The 14,263-nt window shown below is 44.5% G+C and overlaps 1 protein-coding gene across 1 annotated transcript in view; it reads right to left on the bottom strand.

Moving 5' to 3' along the window:
• Window positions 1–14,263, bottom strand: part of LOC126354983 (membrane-bound alkaline phosphatase-like) — a 151,358-nt gene that overhangs the window by 39,638 nt on the left and 97,457 nt on the right. Inside the window, exon 6 of the mRNA XM_050005069.1 lies at window positions 7,983–8,181. Within this exon, the coding sequence (XP_049861026.1) occupies window positions 7,983–8,181 (199 nt within the window). The remainder of the gene's footprint in view (window positions 1–7,982; window positions 8,182–14,263) is intronic.

Raw genomic sequence — 14,263 nt, 5'->3', positions numbered from 1 at the left:
AGAGATATTGAGGATAAAATCAGAGACATTAGAGCCCACACAGAGGCATACCGACAATCTTTCTTTCCACGAACAACACGAGACTGGAATAGAAGGGAGAACTGATTGAGGTACTCAAGGTACCCTCCGCCACACACTGTCAGGTGATTTGTAGAGTATGGATGTAGATGTAGATGCAAATATACACTCCTGGAAATTGAAATAAGAACACCGTGAATTCATTGTCCCAGGAAGGGGAAACTTTATTGACACATTCCTGGGGTCAGATATATCACATGATCACACTGACAGAACCATAGGCACATAGACACAGGCAACAGAACATGCACAATGTCGGCACTAGTACAGTGCATATCCACCTTTCGCAGCAATGCAGGCTGCTATTCTCCCATGGAGACGATCGTAGAGATGCTGGATGTAGTCCTGTGGAACGGCTTGCTATGCCATTTCCACCTGGCGTCTCAGTTGGACCAGCGTTCGTGCTGGAGTGCAGACCGCGTGAGACGACGCTTCATTCAGTCCCAAACATGCTCAATGGGGGACAGATCCGGAGATCTTGCTGGCCAGGGTAGTTGACTTACACCATCTAGAGCACGTTGGGTGGCACGGGATACATGCGGACGTGCATTGTCCTGTTGGAACATCAAGTTCCCTTGCCGGTCTAGGAATGGTAGAACGATGGGTTCGATGACGGTTTGGATGTACCGTGCACTATTCAGTGTCCCCTCGACGATCACCAGTGGTGTACGGCCAGTGTAGGAGATCGCTCCCCACACCATGATGCCGGGTGTTGGCCCTGTGTGCCTCGGTCGTATGCAGTCCTGATTGTGGCGCTCACCTGCACGGCGCCAAACACGCATACGACCATCATTTGCACCAAGGCAGAAGCGACTCTCATCGCTGAAGACGACACGTCTCCATTCGTCCCTCCATTCACGCCTGTCGCGCCACCACTGGAGGCGGGCTGCACGATGTTGGGGCGTGAGCGGAAGACGGCCTAACGGTGTGCGGGACCGTAGCCCAGCTTCATGGAGACGGTTGCGAATGGTCCTCGCCGATACCCCAGGAGCAACAGTGTCCCTAATTTGCTGGGAAGTGGCGGTGCGGCCCCCTACGGCACTGCGTAAGATCCTACGGTCTTGGCGTGCATCCGTGCGTCGCTGCGGTCCGGTCCCATGTCGACGGGCACGTGCACCTTCCGCCGACCACTGGCGACAACATCGATGTACTGTGGAGACCTCACGCCCCACGTGTTGAGCAATTCGGCGGTACGTGCACCCAGCCTCCCGCATGCCCACTATACGACGTCGCTCAAAGTCCGTCAACTGCACATACGGTTCACGTCCACGCTGTCGCGGCATGCTACCAGTGTTAAAGACTGCGATAGAGCTCGGTATGCCACGGCAAACTGGCTGACACTGACGGCGGCGGTGCACAAACGCTGCGCAGCTAGCGCCATTCGACGGCCAACACCGCGGTTCCTGGTGTGTCCGCTGTGCCGTGCGTGTGATCATTGCTTGTACAGCCCTCTCGCAGTGTCCGGAGCAAGTATGGTGGGTCTGACACACCAGTGTCAATGTGTTCTTTTTTCCATTTCCAGGAGTGTAGATATATTTCAAGAAAATCCTAAATTCAGCGAGTAGAGGACTGAGTGAAGACGTACTGCCGCGGCGTCATTAGACAGCTGTATCAAGGCTCAAGGGGTCAGTGTAACGCTCCCCCTACCTTTGTCGGCTTTCCAGATCCTGGAGCTGCTATTCCCATCTAAGTAGTGTCTCAGATAGCAGAACGAGTTTGGGTAGACCTCATTCCAAACTTTCCAACAATGAAAGATCCGTGGCAGTGCTGGGCACTGAAGCGCTGTACTTCGCACGACAGACGCGCTAATCAGCCAGCTACGGAACCGGACATTAGATTATAAATGGCATCCAAATTTATAATAATGTGACCTGCGTTATAGAGTCGCAGAGTGTTTCGTGCAATAAGGTCCTTCTCTAAAAGAGAAGGACTTGCATCAGAGTCTTCATAGCACACTGCAGAATTTAGTCAACGGATGTCGCTTCTTTTGAGGTCACAGGTACTGTAACGGGTCTGAGTGTACCAATCTTTGGATTTAGCTATGTGGCATCGTGCCGCAGATACGCAACAAAATGAGTTCCATATCCGTCGGTTTAGAACAACATTGACAAAAGAAAAATCCATTATGGTAGGAAGGACTTTCATGAGGTACATTAGCCTCTTAGTCCGATTAGCATTAGATACTGTCAAATAATCTGATACCAGACCGTAAATTCACATTGAAAATTCGTTCATTACTTTAAACCAACTGCATACCACGATTTCTGTCTGGCGGATACGAGTTCACAGTTTCGTCTCGGGTGAAAGTGCGTTCATCGGCAAACAGCATAAAGTTAGGGAATTGGGGTTGGAGTATGAGAGGCTGTTAACACCAATGTCATATAGACTAGTATTCCACTACTATTGCCTAGGCAATCAGCACATCATTTTGATATAGCTCTCGTTCACGTGAAATTCTCGAGACACGCACATGAGAGGAGCCCTAAGCTTGTCGCACTTAATGACTGCTGGTAGATGATTCCTCTTCAATGTATTCAAACACGTCCTCTTCATCAACGACCGTCCTGATCGACTGACAACCGTTATTGACTTCTAACACAGAGCAGAGATGAGGAATAATTTATACAATATAGAGAACGTCTACCATACGTACAGTGAATGTCTCAATGTGATTCAATACAATTGAACCTGTAGACAAAAATACAAGCACACGAGACACTACACAATTCTGAGAAAATTCGATACGAAAAAAAAAATATTCGGAACTCACTTGCAACTTTCTAGTCTCTGGTGGCCTTCTCCCAATTTCTGCAAATATTGAATGGTTTCTACAGAGGAACCTTTAAGCACATAATTGTGTAGTGCTCCTTTCATTACCCTGAACGTCCTCACATGCCTGTCCACTACATCATTCTTCTGTAATATCGTAATTCAATTTTACGGTCATATCTGTAATAGTTTCTCTGCTCAGTAGTAGCAAATATTCAGCATCGGTGAAAGCTTACGAATTTTATTATGCTTATATTGCGTAATCAGCAAAGAAAATGGTTCAAATGGCTCTTAGCACTAAGGGACTTAACATCTATGGTGATCAGTCGCCTAGAACTTAGAACTACTTAAACCTAACTAAACTAAGGACATTACACAACAACCAGTCATCACGAGGCAGAGAAAATCCCTGACCCCGCCTGGAATCGAACCGGGGAAACAGCAAAGAATAATCTATAATAAACATTGAGAAGATACCATATATTTTACGTACTACGACACTATTACCAGAATATCCTTACTACTGAACTCACCATGAATTGATGAAAAGTAATGCCTTCGAACGTTTTACGTTAAATCTGTTAAAGCTTTCTAAATAAAGCAAACCGTATTAACATTCCACGTCCTTATTCTTCATGCCTGCATGTTTATCTCTCAGCACAGTCATCGTGGCGACGGAAACATTTCTGCCAACGAGAGACCAGATTATTGAGACCGTCACTGTAAAATGTTTGACTTTGCAGACGGAGCCAAAACCTCATCTCTTATTACACGCCGGCCGGTTGTAGACGCTACAGTCTGGAACCGCTCGACCGCTACGGTCGCAGGTTAGAATCCTGCCTGGGGCAGGGATGTGTGTGATGTCCTTAGGTTCGTTAGCTTTAAGTAGTTTCAAAGTTCTAGGGGACTGATGACCTCAGATGTTAAGCCCCATAGTGCTCAGAGCCATTTCTGTCATCTGCTTACTTCACTTCATGAGTTTCAATGTAAAGGCCTCGGACATGTTCTGTAAGTTTTGAAATAGATGAAATTCAGGTGGGTCCGAGTTGGGACTATATGGAGAATGATTGATGACAGGGACGTCAAGGCGTCGGAGGGTTGCAGGTGTTGCAGGTCTCTTACGTGGTCTGACATTATCATGGGGAAGGAGAGCATATGTGTGGTCGAACTATTTGAATTCGTGCTTTCAGTTTTATGAGGTTCTCTCTCGAACAGACATATTTTACGTAACATCTCACCTTGTTACACGCTACACTTCGGAGCCCTCTAGCGGCGAAAATTGCAACTTGCATCAGCGAAACGAAAAATTGGACTGAGTAATATGCATGACATGTAACACCTCAACCGATATTGGGAAGAGAATAAGATATACGAGGCATTACTTTTCAGAATGTCCTTGTATTATGTGAAACATAGTGGACGGGGTGTAATATGACGCAAATACTTGCCACGTTGAAAATTAATCAACTAAATCTACCTTAGACAAGTAAACAGCATGTTGATAAACTATACGCTCTGTTGAGGTTAACTGGAAGAAATGCTACAAAATTTAGTTAGTCTTGCAGGCAATAGCTCCATTCAGTCCATTCTATTTAGACACTTCCGTACACGAGGAATTCTTCCCGCATGTATCTTACGAAATGAACACGACAATGAAAATCAGAGGTAGCTGAGTTTATTCTCTTACAAAGGACGACTATCGGTCGCTCTTCCCGCACCGCCGGCCGCGGTGGTGTCGCGGTTCTAGGCGCGCAGTCCGGAACCGTGCGACTGCTACGGTCGCAGGTTCGAATCCTGCCTCGGGCATGGATGTGTGTGATGTTCTTAGGTTAGTTAGGTTTAAGTAGTTCTAAGTTATAGGGGACTGATAACCACAGCAGTTGAGTCCCATAGTGCTCAGAGCCATTTGAACCATCTTCCCGCACCTCACGCGGATTTGCAACTGGAGGAGGAAAACGATTGTCCACGATGTGCTTTTCTCCACGAACGTTTGCAACAGAGTAGACATTGTTTTCTCTCCCTACGCTATATCCACATCTTACCCAACCGTCTTTGAAAGGTTTCATTAGTAACAGCTGCTGGTTTGTAGCAGTGATGTAGAAACTCCATTGCAAGACGTCATCCGATATGTAATACAGATTAAAAAGATTTAAATTACGATGAGTCGTAAATAACTTGAATGTCGGGTCCCACGTTTCGCTAAGGCATTTATTAATTATATTCTAATCGTTTTATCCTCCTTTGGTTCACCGCCCCAGAATTTCAGAGCCTGCATCACGAGGCTTGAGAGAACGCACTCTACCGATTTAAATTGAAGTATCAGTTTTAAATATATTTACAATTAGCGCCACATGACACGCTAGAAGGATCAGAGACACCGAGTATGTCGCCAGATGGAAACTGAAAATTCGCTTTACAATAGGAATCATTAAAAGTATTACTGTGAATCAAATGTACATGGTCCAGTTACATTAATCTGACTGCGGCTTGTGTTTGGCGTCAGCATTCAATAATCACTCCACTGGCAGTGGAGGGTAAGAAAGCGTGTCGAGAGGGCGTGAAAAATAGTGGAGCCGTTGCCATAATGCAGAAACTGACCAATTTATCTGACGTCCGAAAGGGCATGATCATTAGGTTTCGGGCCAGGGGTGGAAGCATTTCCGTATTGGTTAAGTAGGTAACCTGTTGGTACGCCGCCATCGATATCAAAATGGCGCTATGCAAAACCGACGCCAGGACAGTTATGTTATACCACGGGACATAGAAGACAGGGGTGAACGACGGCTGGAGAGATGTGTACGGGCGAATAGACGTGCACCCGTTGAGCAACTGAACGCCCGTATGAACCAAAGGGCTCCCAACAGCGTCTTCTCAACGACCGTTCAACGTATGCGCAGCTGCGTATGGGCCTCTGCAGCAGGGGCCTGGTCCATGCACCCATGATGACTGCCGCTCATCGGCGACGATGTCCGAGATTTACACACCATTAGCGCAACTATGCGTCCACTACGTGGCGATAGGTGACCTTTCAGGTTAATCACGTTATTTGCTCCATCAGACAAATGGCTGTAGGTTGTACGACTTGAAAAACCTCACAACAGTCGTCGTTAGGATCTAGGGCGGACAAGGGAGCATTATGGTCTGGAAAATGTTTTTGTGGCTTTCCCGGGGTGACCGCGTCTCTGACGAAGACACTGTACATCAGTACAGGTATCAATCTTCTATTGGCGACTATGTCCGCTCTACATTGTTTGTTTTTCCTCTGCACAGTAGCATCTACCGCCAGCATAATTGCACGTATCGTACATCTCGCAGTGCACGCCCGTGGTTCGAAGAGAACAAGGATGTGTTTACCGTACTCCCCTGGCCACCAAGCTCTCCTAATTTTAACCCAATAGCGAACCTGTGGGAAAACCTCCTTCGTGCAGTTCGCGCCATGGATCCTCAGCCGAGAAACCTGGTGCAGCTGACCACGCCACTGGGATGGGCAGCACCTTTTAGAACCTGTTTGACTCTTCCTTGCACGTCTCGCAGCGACCCACGCTGCAACAGCTGATTATTCAGGCTCTTGATAGATGGTCACATTAATGTCACTGGGCTATGTAAAACGTAGAAACAAAGGCTAACATCTTGACCATAAAGAGCCTATGTTTCTACCAACTTTGAAAATACTGAGATATCAGTAAGTAACGTATCTTTCGTCATACATCGAACATTGACTGGCGACGTTCAGTAGTAAATGCAAATGGTTACTTAAATTTGACATTATTTCACCGGTGATAAGGAAATCTCTTACGTAAATTGAAGGTGGAAGACGGAGATAGAAAAGGAAAAGAAAAGTGACTACTAATGCCAGCTGCATCAGGATTTTATGATGAATCAGCGATGAAAAATTAAAATACCTCCAGAATGAGATATTCACTCTGCAGCGGAGTGTGCGCTGATATGAAACTTTCTTGCAGATTAAAACTGTGTGGCTGGCCGAGACTCGAACTCGGGACCTTGGCCTTTCGCGGGCAAGTGCTCCACCATCTGAGCCACCGAAGCACGGCTCACGCACGGTACCCACAGCTTTACTTCTGCCAGTATCTCGCCTCCTACCTTCCAAACTTTACAGAAGCTCTTCTGCGAACTTTGGAGAACTAGCACTCCTGAAAGAAAGGATACTGCGGAGACATGGCTTAGCCGGGCGTGAGTCGTGCTTCGGTATCTCAGATGGTAGAGTGAAAGGCAAAGGTCCCGAGTTCGAGTTTCGGTCTGGCACGCAGTTTTAATCTGTCAGGAAGTTTCGTATCAGCTCACACTCCGCTGCAGAGTGAAAATCTCATTCTGGAAACATCCCCCAGGCTGTGGCTAAGCCATGTCTCCGCAGTATCCTTTCTTTCAGGAGTGCTAGTTGTGCAAGGTTCGCAGAAGAGCTTCTGTAAAGTTTGGAAGGAAGGAGACGAGATACTGGCAGAAGTAGAGCTGTGAGTACCGGGTGTGAGTCGTGCTTAGGTGGCTCAGATGGTAGAGCACTTGCCTGCAAAAGACAAAGGTCCCGACTTCGAGTCTCGGTCGGGCACACAGTTTTAATCTGCCAGAAAGTTTCATTAAAATACCTGTCCGACTGGGATTCGAACCTCTGATATTCTGCTTACTAGTCAGTTGCATAAACCACTGCACCTCCCGGACACAGTGTTTTTCGGAATTTCGTGGGCCCACGTTCCCACCTAGCGCCACATATTTACAGTCCTTATCCTTGTCGCTCATCCTCGTGCTTTGAAGTCCCCTCAGGAAATCAGACTTAAATGTGCATCCGCACTGAAGGTGGGCGATTATTGCCCATAGAGCTGAATCAGTTACATGAATGCATGGTGTCTGCTCTTTCGAACATGTCCGGATGATGCAGTGCTTAACGCAACTGCCTAATAAACATGAGATCCCAGATTCTAATCCCTAGTCCCGCACACATTTTCACTAGTCGCCGCTGATTTCCCATACATTTCCTGTGCCAGTTTGAATTCACAGAAAGATTTAATGAAAGAAGCATAAAATGACGTAGCAGTAACGCGATTTGATATTATGGCAAGCGCGATTCCTCCTGACTATACAGGCGTATGGACCTCAGATCACACATCAGAGGGTCGGCTCACCCAGCAAGTAGTCGGTCTTTTCGGTGTCTACCCTGCTGAGCTGCTCCAGGTTCCAGACGTAGCTGGCGTTGCCCCGCTGCTGGTGGTCGTCTAGCCACTCTGAGATCAGGTCCCTGCCGTCTTGTCTGCTGCCCTCAGTGCCGGCGTCGTCGTACATTTCACTGTCAATAAATTTGCTGCGACCTCCGCCCAACAGCACCTGCAATAATCATGAACTTGTAGCACAGACGCTAAGTAAAGCCCTGGAAGAAATGAGGTGTACCATTTGAACATTATACTCGTATTAAGGACGAATGATATGTGCTTTGAATTAAGGTACATCCGTAAGTACACGTATCCATAGTTAAAGCACCATTTTGAGATCCCTGTAGAAAAAAGCACCATTGCTCAGAATTATGTCGAACAGCATATTATTGACACTGGGGGCACGTTACGGAACAAAAAAACACATTTAACGAAAATTTGGTCAACAGATGGTGCTGTAAACGTCACAATATGCACATCAACAGACGCGCGTGGCACGGATGTTCTTCCGTTTGTGTCAAAATGCCCAATATGACTGTCTTCGTGAAGGATCGCGCGTTGCCGGTAAACTCTGCCATGAAAACGGTGACTGTGCTCCAGTAGCCCTGCAGAAGTTCCGGACACTCAAGGGTACAAAGAAAGGTGCTGGTATGATGTGTAACGTTCCCTGGCAGCACACACACTATTAATAAAATGAAACGACATTTAATTGTACTATGTACGCCGCTATGAAGCAATTCGTATGTACTGTAATTGTTCAACAAATAATGTTATTAAATTTTGTGTAAAGGACATTGGTTATTATTGTAATATTTTCTATAATAATATTCTCGATGTATTTATGATTGTAATACTTCTATACTCATAAGTTAATTACGAAATGCCGGCCGCGGTGGTCTCGCGGTTCTAGGCGCGCAGTCCGGAATCGTGCGACTGCTGCGGTCGCAGGTTCGAATCCTGCCTCGGGCATGGATGTGTGTGGTGTCCTTAGGTTAGTTAGGTTTAAGTAGTTCTAAGTTCTAGGGGACAGATGACCACAGCAGTTGAGTCCAATAGTGCTCAGAGCCATTTCAACCAATTACGAAATACGTTAATATCTGTGATGAAAAACTTTAAAATATAGCCACAGAGGAAAATAATGTTGTAAGATTACAAACAGACATTCACAATGAGCAATAATATAAATAGCGCTACATAATGTGTATTCTTTGTCGTCTTCCTCGAGAGCTGAGAGAGAGGAACCTGTGACGTAGCATTATATGAATAAGTAGACTTCATTTGTCTGTATCTATCTTTAGCCGCCATTATAGGAAAAATTACAAAGGTGTGTAATTGCAATAATTGTTATGGTCTAAATACATTATAATTTGTCAAAATTGTGTATTACTAATGTAAATTAGCTTGCCCAAGTGATCTATAATATTTGTTTAAAGAATTCTCAGCACTTTTAGCGATAATCGTTGGTGTCGGCGGGCTGTGCCGCGACCGAAGGATTTTCAGCGGCGGCACATTTAAAAAATTGTTCCGCTATAAAATTAACCATACCCGTAAATCGGGAGCAGGTAAAATTAGCAGTTAATTACGAAATATTTTTCTTTTACAGCGATCCTGAGGCTGACTGAATTTATTACTGGTTTTATATTTGTGCATTCATAGGCGGATACTTAACGATGAAGTTATTAATCTGTTGGTTCTTTCCATTTCTAAAGCAAATAACGTAAACGTATAGTGAAGTGTGTTTTGTCAATGATAATTAAACGTTCAGGTCGGCTTGGCAATATTTAACCATTTTATGCTAACCCGTGGTCTAGGGGTAGCGTCTTTAGTTCATAATCAAAACGTCTTCGGTCCCGGGTTCGATCCCCGCCACTGCCTGAATTCTGATAAATAATCAGCATTGGTGGCCGAAGAGTTCCGGCATAAGAAGTCAGCCGCATTCTGCCAACGGCCTTGTCAAAGAGGGCGGAGGAGCGGATAGAGGTTCAGGGCACTCTCTTGTCCTAGGGGTGGGAAATTGCACCTAAAGGCGGAAGAATCAGCAATGATCAACGACATGAGGATGCAGAAGGAAATGGAAACCACTGCATTAAAGACACGTAACGTGTATCCACAGAACATGTGGCCTGTAGTTGAGGAAGTGTCATGATGATCTCTCCATCGGCAAAAGATTCCGGAATAGTCCCCCATTCGGATCTCCGGGAGGGGACTGCCAAGGGGGAGGTTACCATGAGAAAAATATTGAATAATCAACGAAAGGATAATGTTCTACGAGTCGTGACGTGGAATGTCAGAAGCTTGAGCGTGGTAGGAAAACTAGAAAATCTGAAAAAGAAAATGCAAAGGCTTAATCTAGATATAGTAGGGGTCAGTGAAGTGAAGTGGAAGGAAGACAAGGATTTCTGGTCAGATGAGTATCGGGTAATATCAACAGCAGCAGAAAATGGTATAATAGGTGTAGGATTCGTTATGAATAGGAAGGTAGGGCAGAGGGTGTGTTACTGTGAACAGTTCAGTGACCGGGTTGTTCTAATCAGAATCGACAGCAGACCAACACCGACAACGATAGTTCAGGTATACATGCCGACGTCGCAAGCTGAAGATGAACAGATAGAGAAAGCGTATGAGGACATTGAAAGGGTAATGCAGTATGTAAAGGAGGACGAAAATCTAATAGTCATGGGCGACTGGAATGCAGTTGTAGGGGAAGGAGTAGAAGAAAAGGTTACAGGAGAATATGGGCTTGGGACAAGGAATGAAAGAGAAGAAAGACTAATTGAGTTCTGTAACAAGTTTCAGCTAGTAATAGCGAATACCCTGTTCAAGAATCACAAGAGGAGGAGGTATACTTGGAAAAGGCCGGGGGATACGGGAAGATTTCAATTAGATTACATCATGGTCAGACAGAGATTCCGAAATCAGATACTGGATTGTAAGGCGTACCCAGGAGCAGATATAGACTCAGATCACAATCTAGTAGTGATGAAGAGTAGGCTGAAGTTCAAGACATTAGTCAGGAAGAGGAAATACGCTATGAAATGGGATACGGAGGTTCTAAGGAATGACGAGATACGTTTGAATTTCTCTAACGCTATAGATACAGCAATAAGGAATAGCGCAGTAGGCAGTACAGTTGAAGAGGAATGGATGTCTCTAAAAAGGGCCATCAAAGAAGTTGGGAAGGAAAACATAGGTACAAAGAAGGTAGCTGCGAAGAAACCATGGGTAACAGAAGAAATACTTCAGTCGATTGATGAAACGAGGAAAATCAGGAATACAGAAATACAGGTCGCTGAGGAATGAAATAAATAAGAAGTGCAGGGAAGCTAAGACGAAATGGCTGCAGGAAAAATGTGAAGACATCGAAAAAGATATGATTGTCGGAAGGACAGACTCAGCATACAGGAAAGTCAAAACAACCTTTGGTGACATTAAAAGGAACGGTGGTAACATTAAGAGTGCAACGGGAATTCCACTGTTAAATGCAGAGGGGAGAGCTGATAGGTGGAAAGAATACATTGAAAGCCTCTATGAGGATGAAGATTTGTCTGATGTGATAGAAGAAGAAACAGGAGTCGATTTAGAAGAGATAGGGGATCCAGTATTAGAATCGGAATTTAAAAGAGCTTTGGAGGACTTACGGTCAAATAATGCAGAAGGGATAGATAACATTCCATAAGAATTTCTAAAATCATTAGGGGAAGTGGCTACAAAACGACTATTCAAGTTGGTGTGTAGAATATATGAGTCTGGCGACATACCATCTGACTTTCGGAAAAGCATCATCCACACAATTCCGAAGACGGCAAGAGCTGACAAGTGCGAGAATTATCGCACAATCAGCTTAACAGCTCAGGCATCGAAGCTGCTTACAAGAATAATATACAGAAGAATGGAAAAGAAAATTGAGAATGCGCTAGGTGACGATCAGTTTGACTTTAGGAAAAGTAAAGGCACGAGAGAGGCAATTCTGACGTTACGGCTAATAATGGAAGCAAGGCTAAAGAAAAATCAAGACACGTTCATAGGATTTGTCGACCTGGAAAAAGCGTTCAACAATATAAAATGGTGCAAGCTGTTCAAGATTCTAAAAAAAGTAGGGGTAAGCTATAGGGAGAGACGGGTCATATACAATATGTAGAACAACCAAAAGGGAATAATAAGAGTGGACGATCAAGAAAGAAGTGCTCTTATTAAGAAGGATCTAAGACAAGGCTATAGCCTTTCGCCCCTACTCTTCAATCTGTACATCGAGGAAGCAATGATGGAAATAAAAGAAAGGTTCAAGAGTGGAATTAAAATACAAGGTGAAAGGATATCAATGATAAAATTCGCTGATGACATTGCTATCCTGAGTGAAAGTGAAGAAGAAGTAAATGATCTGCTGAACGGAATGAACAGTCTAATGAGTACGCGGTATGGTTTGAGAGTAAATCGGAGAAAGACGAAGGTAATGAGAAGTAGTGGAAATGAGAACAGCGAGAAACTTAACATCAGGATTGATGGTCACGAAGTCAATGAAGATAAGGAATTCCGCTACCTAGGCAGTAAAATAACCAACGACGGACGGAGCAAGGAGGACATCAAAAGCAGACTCGCTATGGCAAAAAAGGCATTTCTGGCCAAGAGAAGTCTACTAATATCAAATACCGCCCTTAATTTGAGGAAGAAATTTCTGAGGATATATGTCTGGAGTACAGCATTGTATGGTAGTGAAACATGGACTGTGGGAAAACCGGAACAGAAGAGAATCGAAGCATTTGAAATGTGGTGCTATTGACGAATGTTGAAAATTAGGTGGACTGATAAGGTAAGGAATGAGTAGGTTCTACGCAGGATCGGAGAGGAAAGGAATATGTGGAAAACACTGATAAGGAGAAGGGACAGGATGATAGGACATCTGCTAAGACATGAGGGAATGACTTCCATGATACTAGAGGGAGCTGTAAAGGGCAAAAACTGTAGAGGAAGACAGAGATTGGAATACGTGAAGCAAATAATTGAGGACGTAGGTTGCAAATGCTACTCTGAGATGAAGAGGTTAGCACAGGAAAGGAATTCGTGGCGGGCCGCATCAAACCAGTCAGTAGACTGATGACAAAAAAAATGCTAACAGAGAGTGTTTTGTGATCCATAGCTAACGCCGGGAAAGAATTCAGTAAATATTAAAAAACCCACTGCTTCTAGAAAATGTGTGCCTAGGCAGATATACGTAAAAAAATTAATTTAAATAAGTTTCAAATAAATTTTATTAATCAGTTAGTTTGAATTTATCAGCATGAGAGGGTTGCTAACGTTCACGTGCTTAATTCTGTCTAAATGAATTTTTATTACCAGACGTAAATAAGGGGTTCTACAACAAAGTTCGTACTGAAAGAGTAAATAACATAAATATTTAAAGCCATTTCTTCCCCATTTTTCATCCAATCACATTTTTACGTAATAAATATTTCATATCTTCTTTTCATTAAAGATGGCTCCCAATGTTCTCGAGAAAATGACTGGAGAACTCTAGAGGACAGTTTCAATTGAAGTGTAATGTGGCAGAGGGAGCGGGCAGCTGATTCGACGTCTATAGAAAATGTGGCCACAGCACTGCAGCAGCAGTCAAGCGGTGTGTGCAGACACACAGTGCACGGGGAATTTCCCGAACGTTGAACACGGCTAAGAGCACGTTGTATAATATCCTGCATTGCCACCCGTAGAAATTCGTCAATGTTCGGGAGCTCCTTCCTGCTAGCAAGACAATATCTTGCTCTTGTGGAAGAGGGCAATTAATGCCCATGGAATATTCTGTGGATAGAGGAAATTCATTTCCAATGACATTGTAATATGTAGACTTGCGGGTCGATGAGAATGAAATGATGGTGATGAGGACAACACAACAGCCAGTACCTGCGAGGAGAAAATGTTCGACATAGCCATGAATCAAACCCGGGCCCTTAGGATTGACATTGTGTCACGCTGACCACTCAGCTACCGGGGGCGGACACACAAATACTGGGATGGTTCTTTTGAAACTGCCGACTGGCAAATGTATCTCACGGAAAACTCAGTTCAAAACTGTATTTCATCTATGACTCACCTCTGTTGTTCCTAATACTTTACAGCTGCATGATCTTCTAGGTTTACATGCTCCTAATCTCTCTCCGCCTTTTCTTGTTTCTCCTCGTTATTCTGACCGTTATAGTTGCTCTCATGGAGTCAATTGTCACTAGTGACTGTCACACACTGAGCTGAGAATACATTCGTATCACCTC

Source organism: Schistocerca gregaria, chromosome 3, assembly GCF_023897955.1.
Source record: "Schistocerca gregaria isolate iqSchGreg1 chromosome 3, iqSchGreg1.2, whole genome shotgun sequence".
NCBI lineage: Eukaryota > Metazoa > Arthropoda > Insecta > Orthoptera > Acrididae > Schistocerca > Schistocerca gregaria.
Note: the sequence above shows the minus strand (reverse complement) of the source record. Positions and strands in the feature narration are given on the sequence as shown.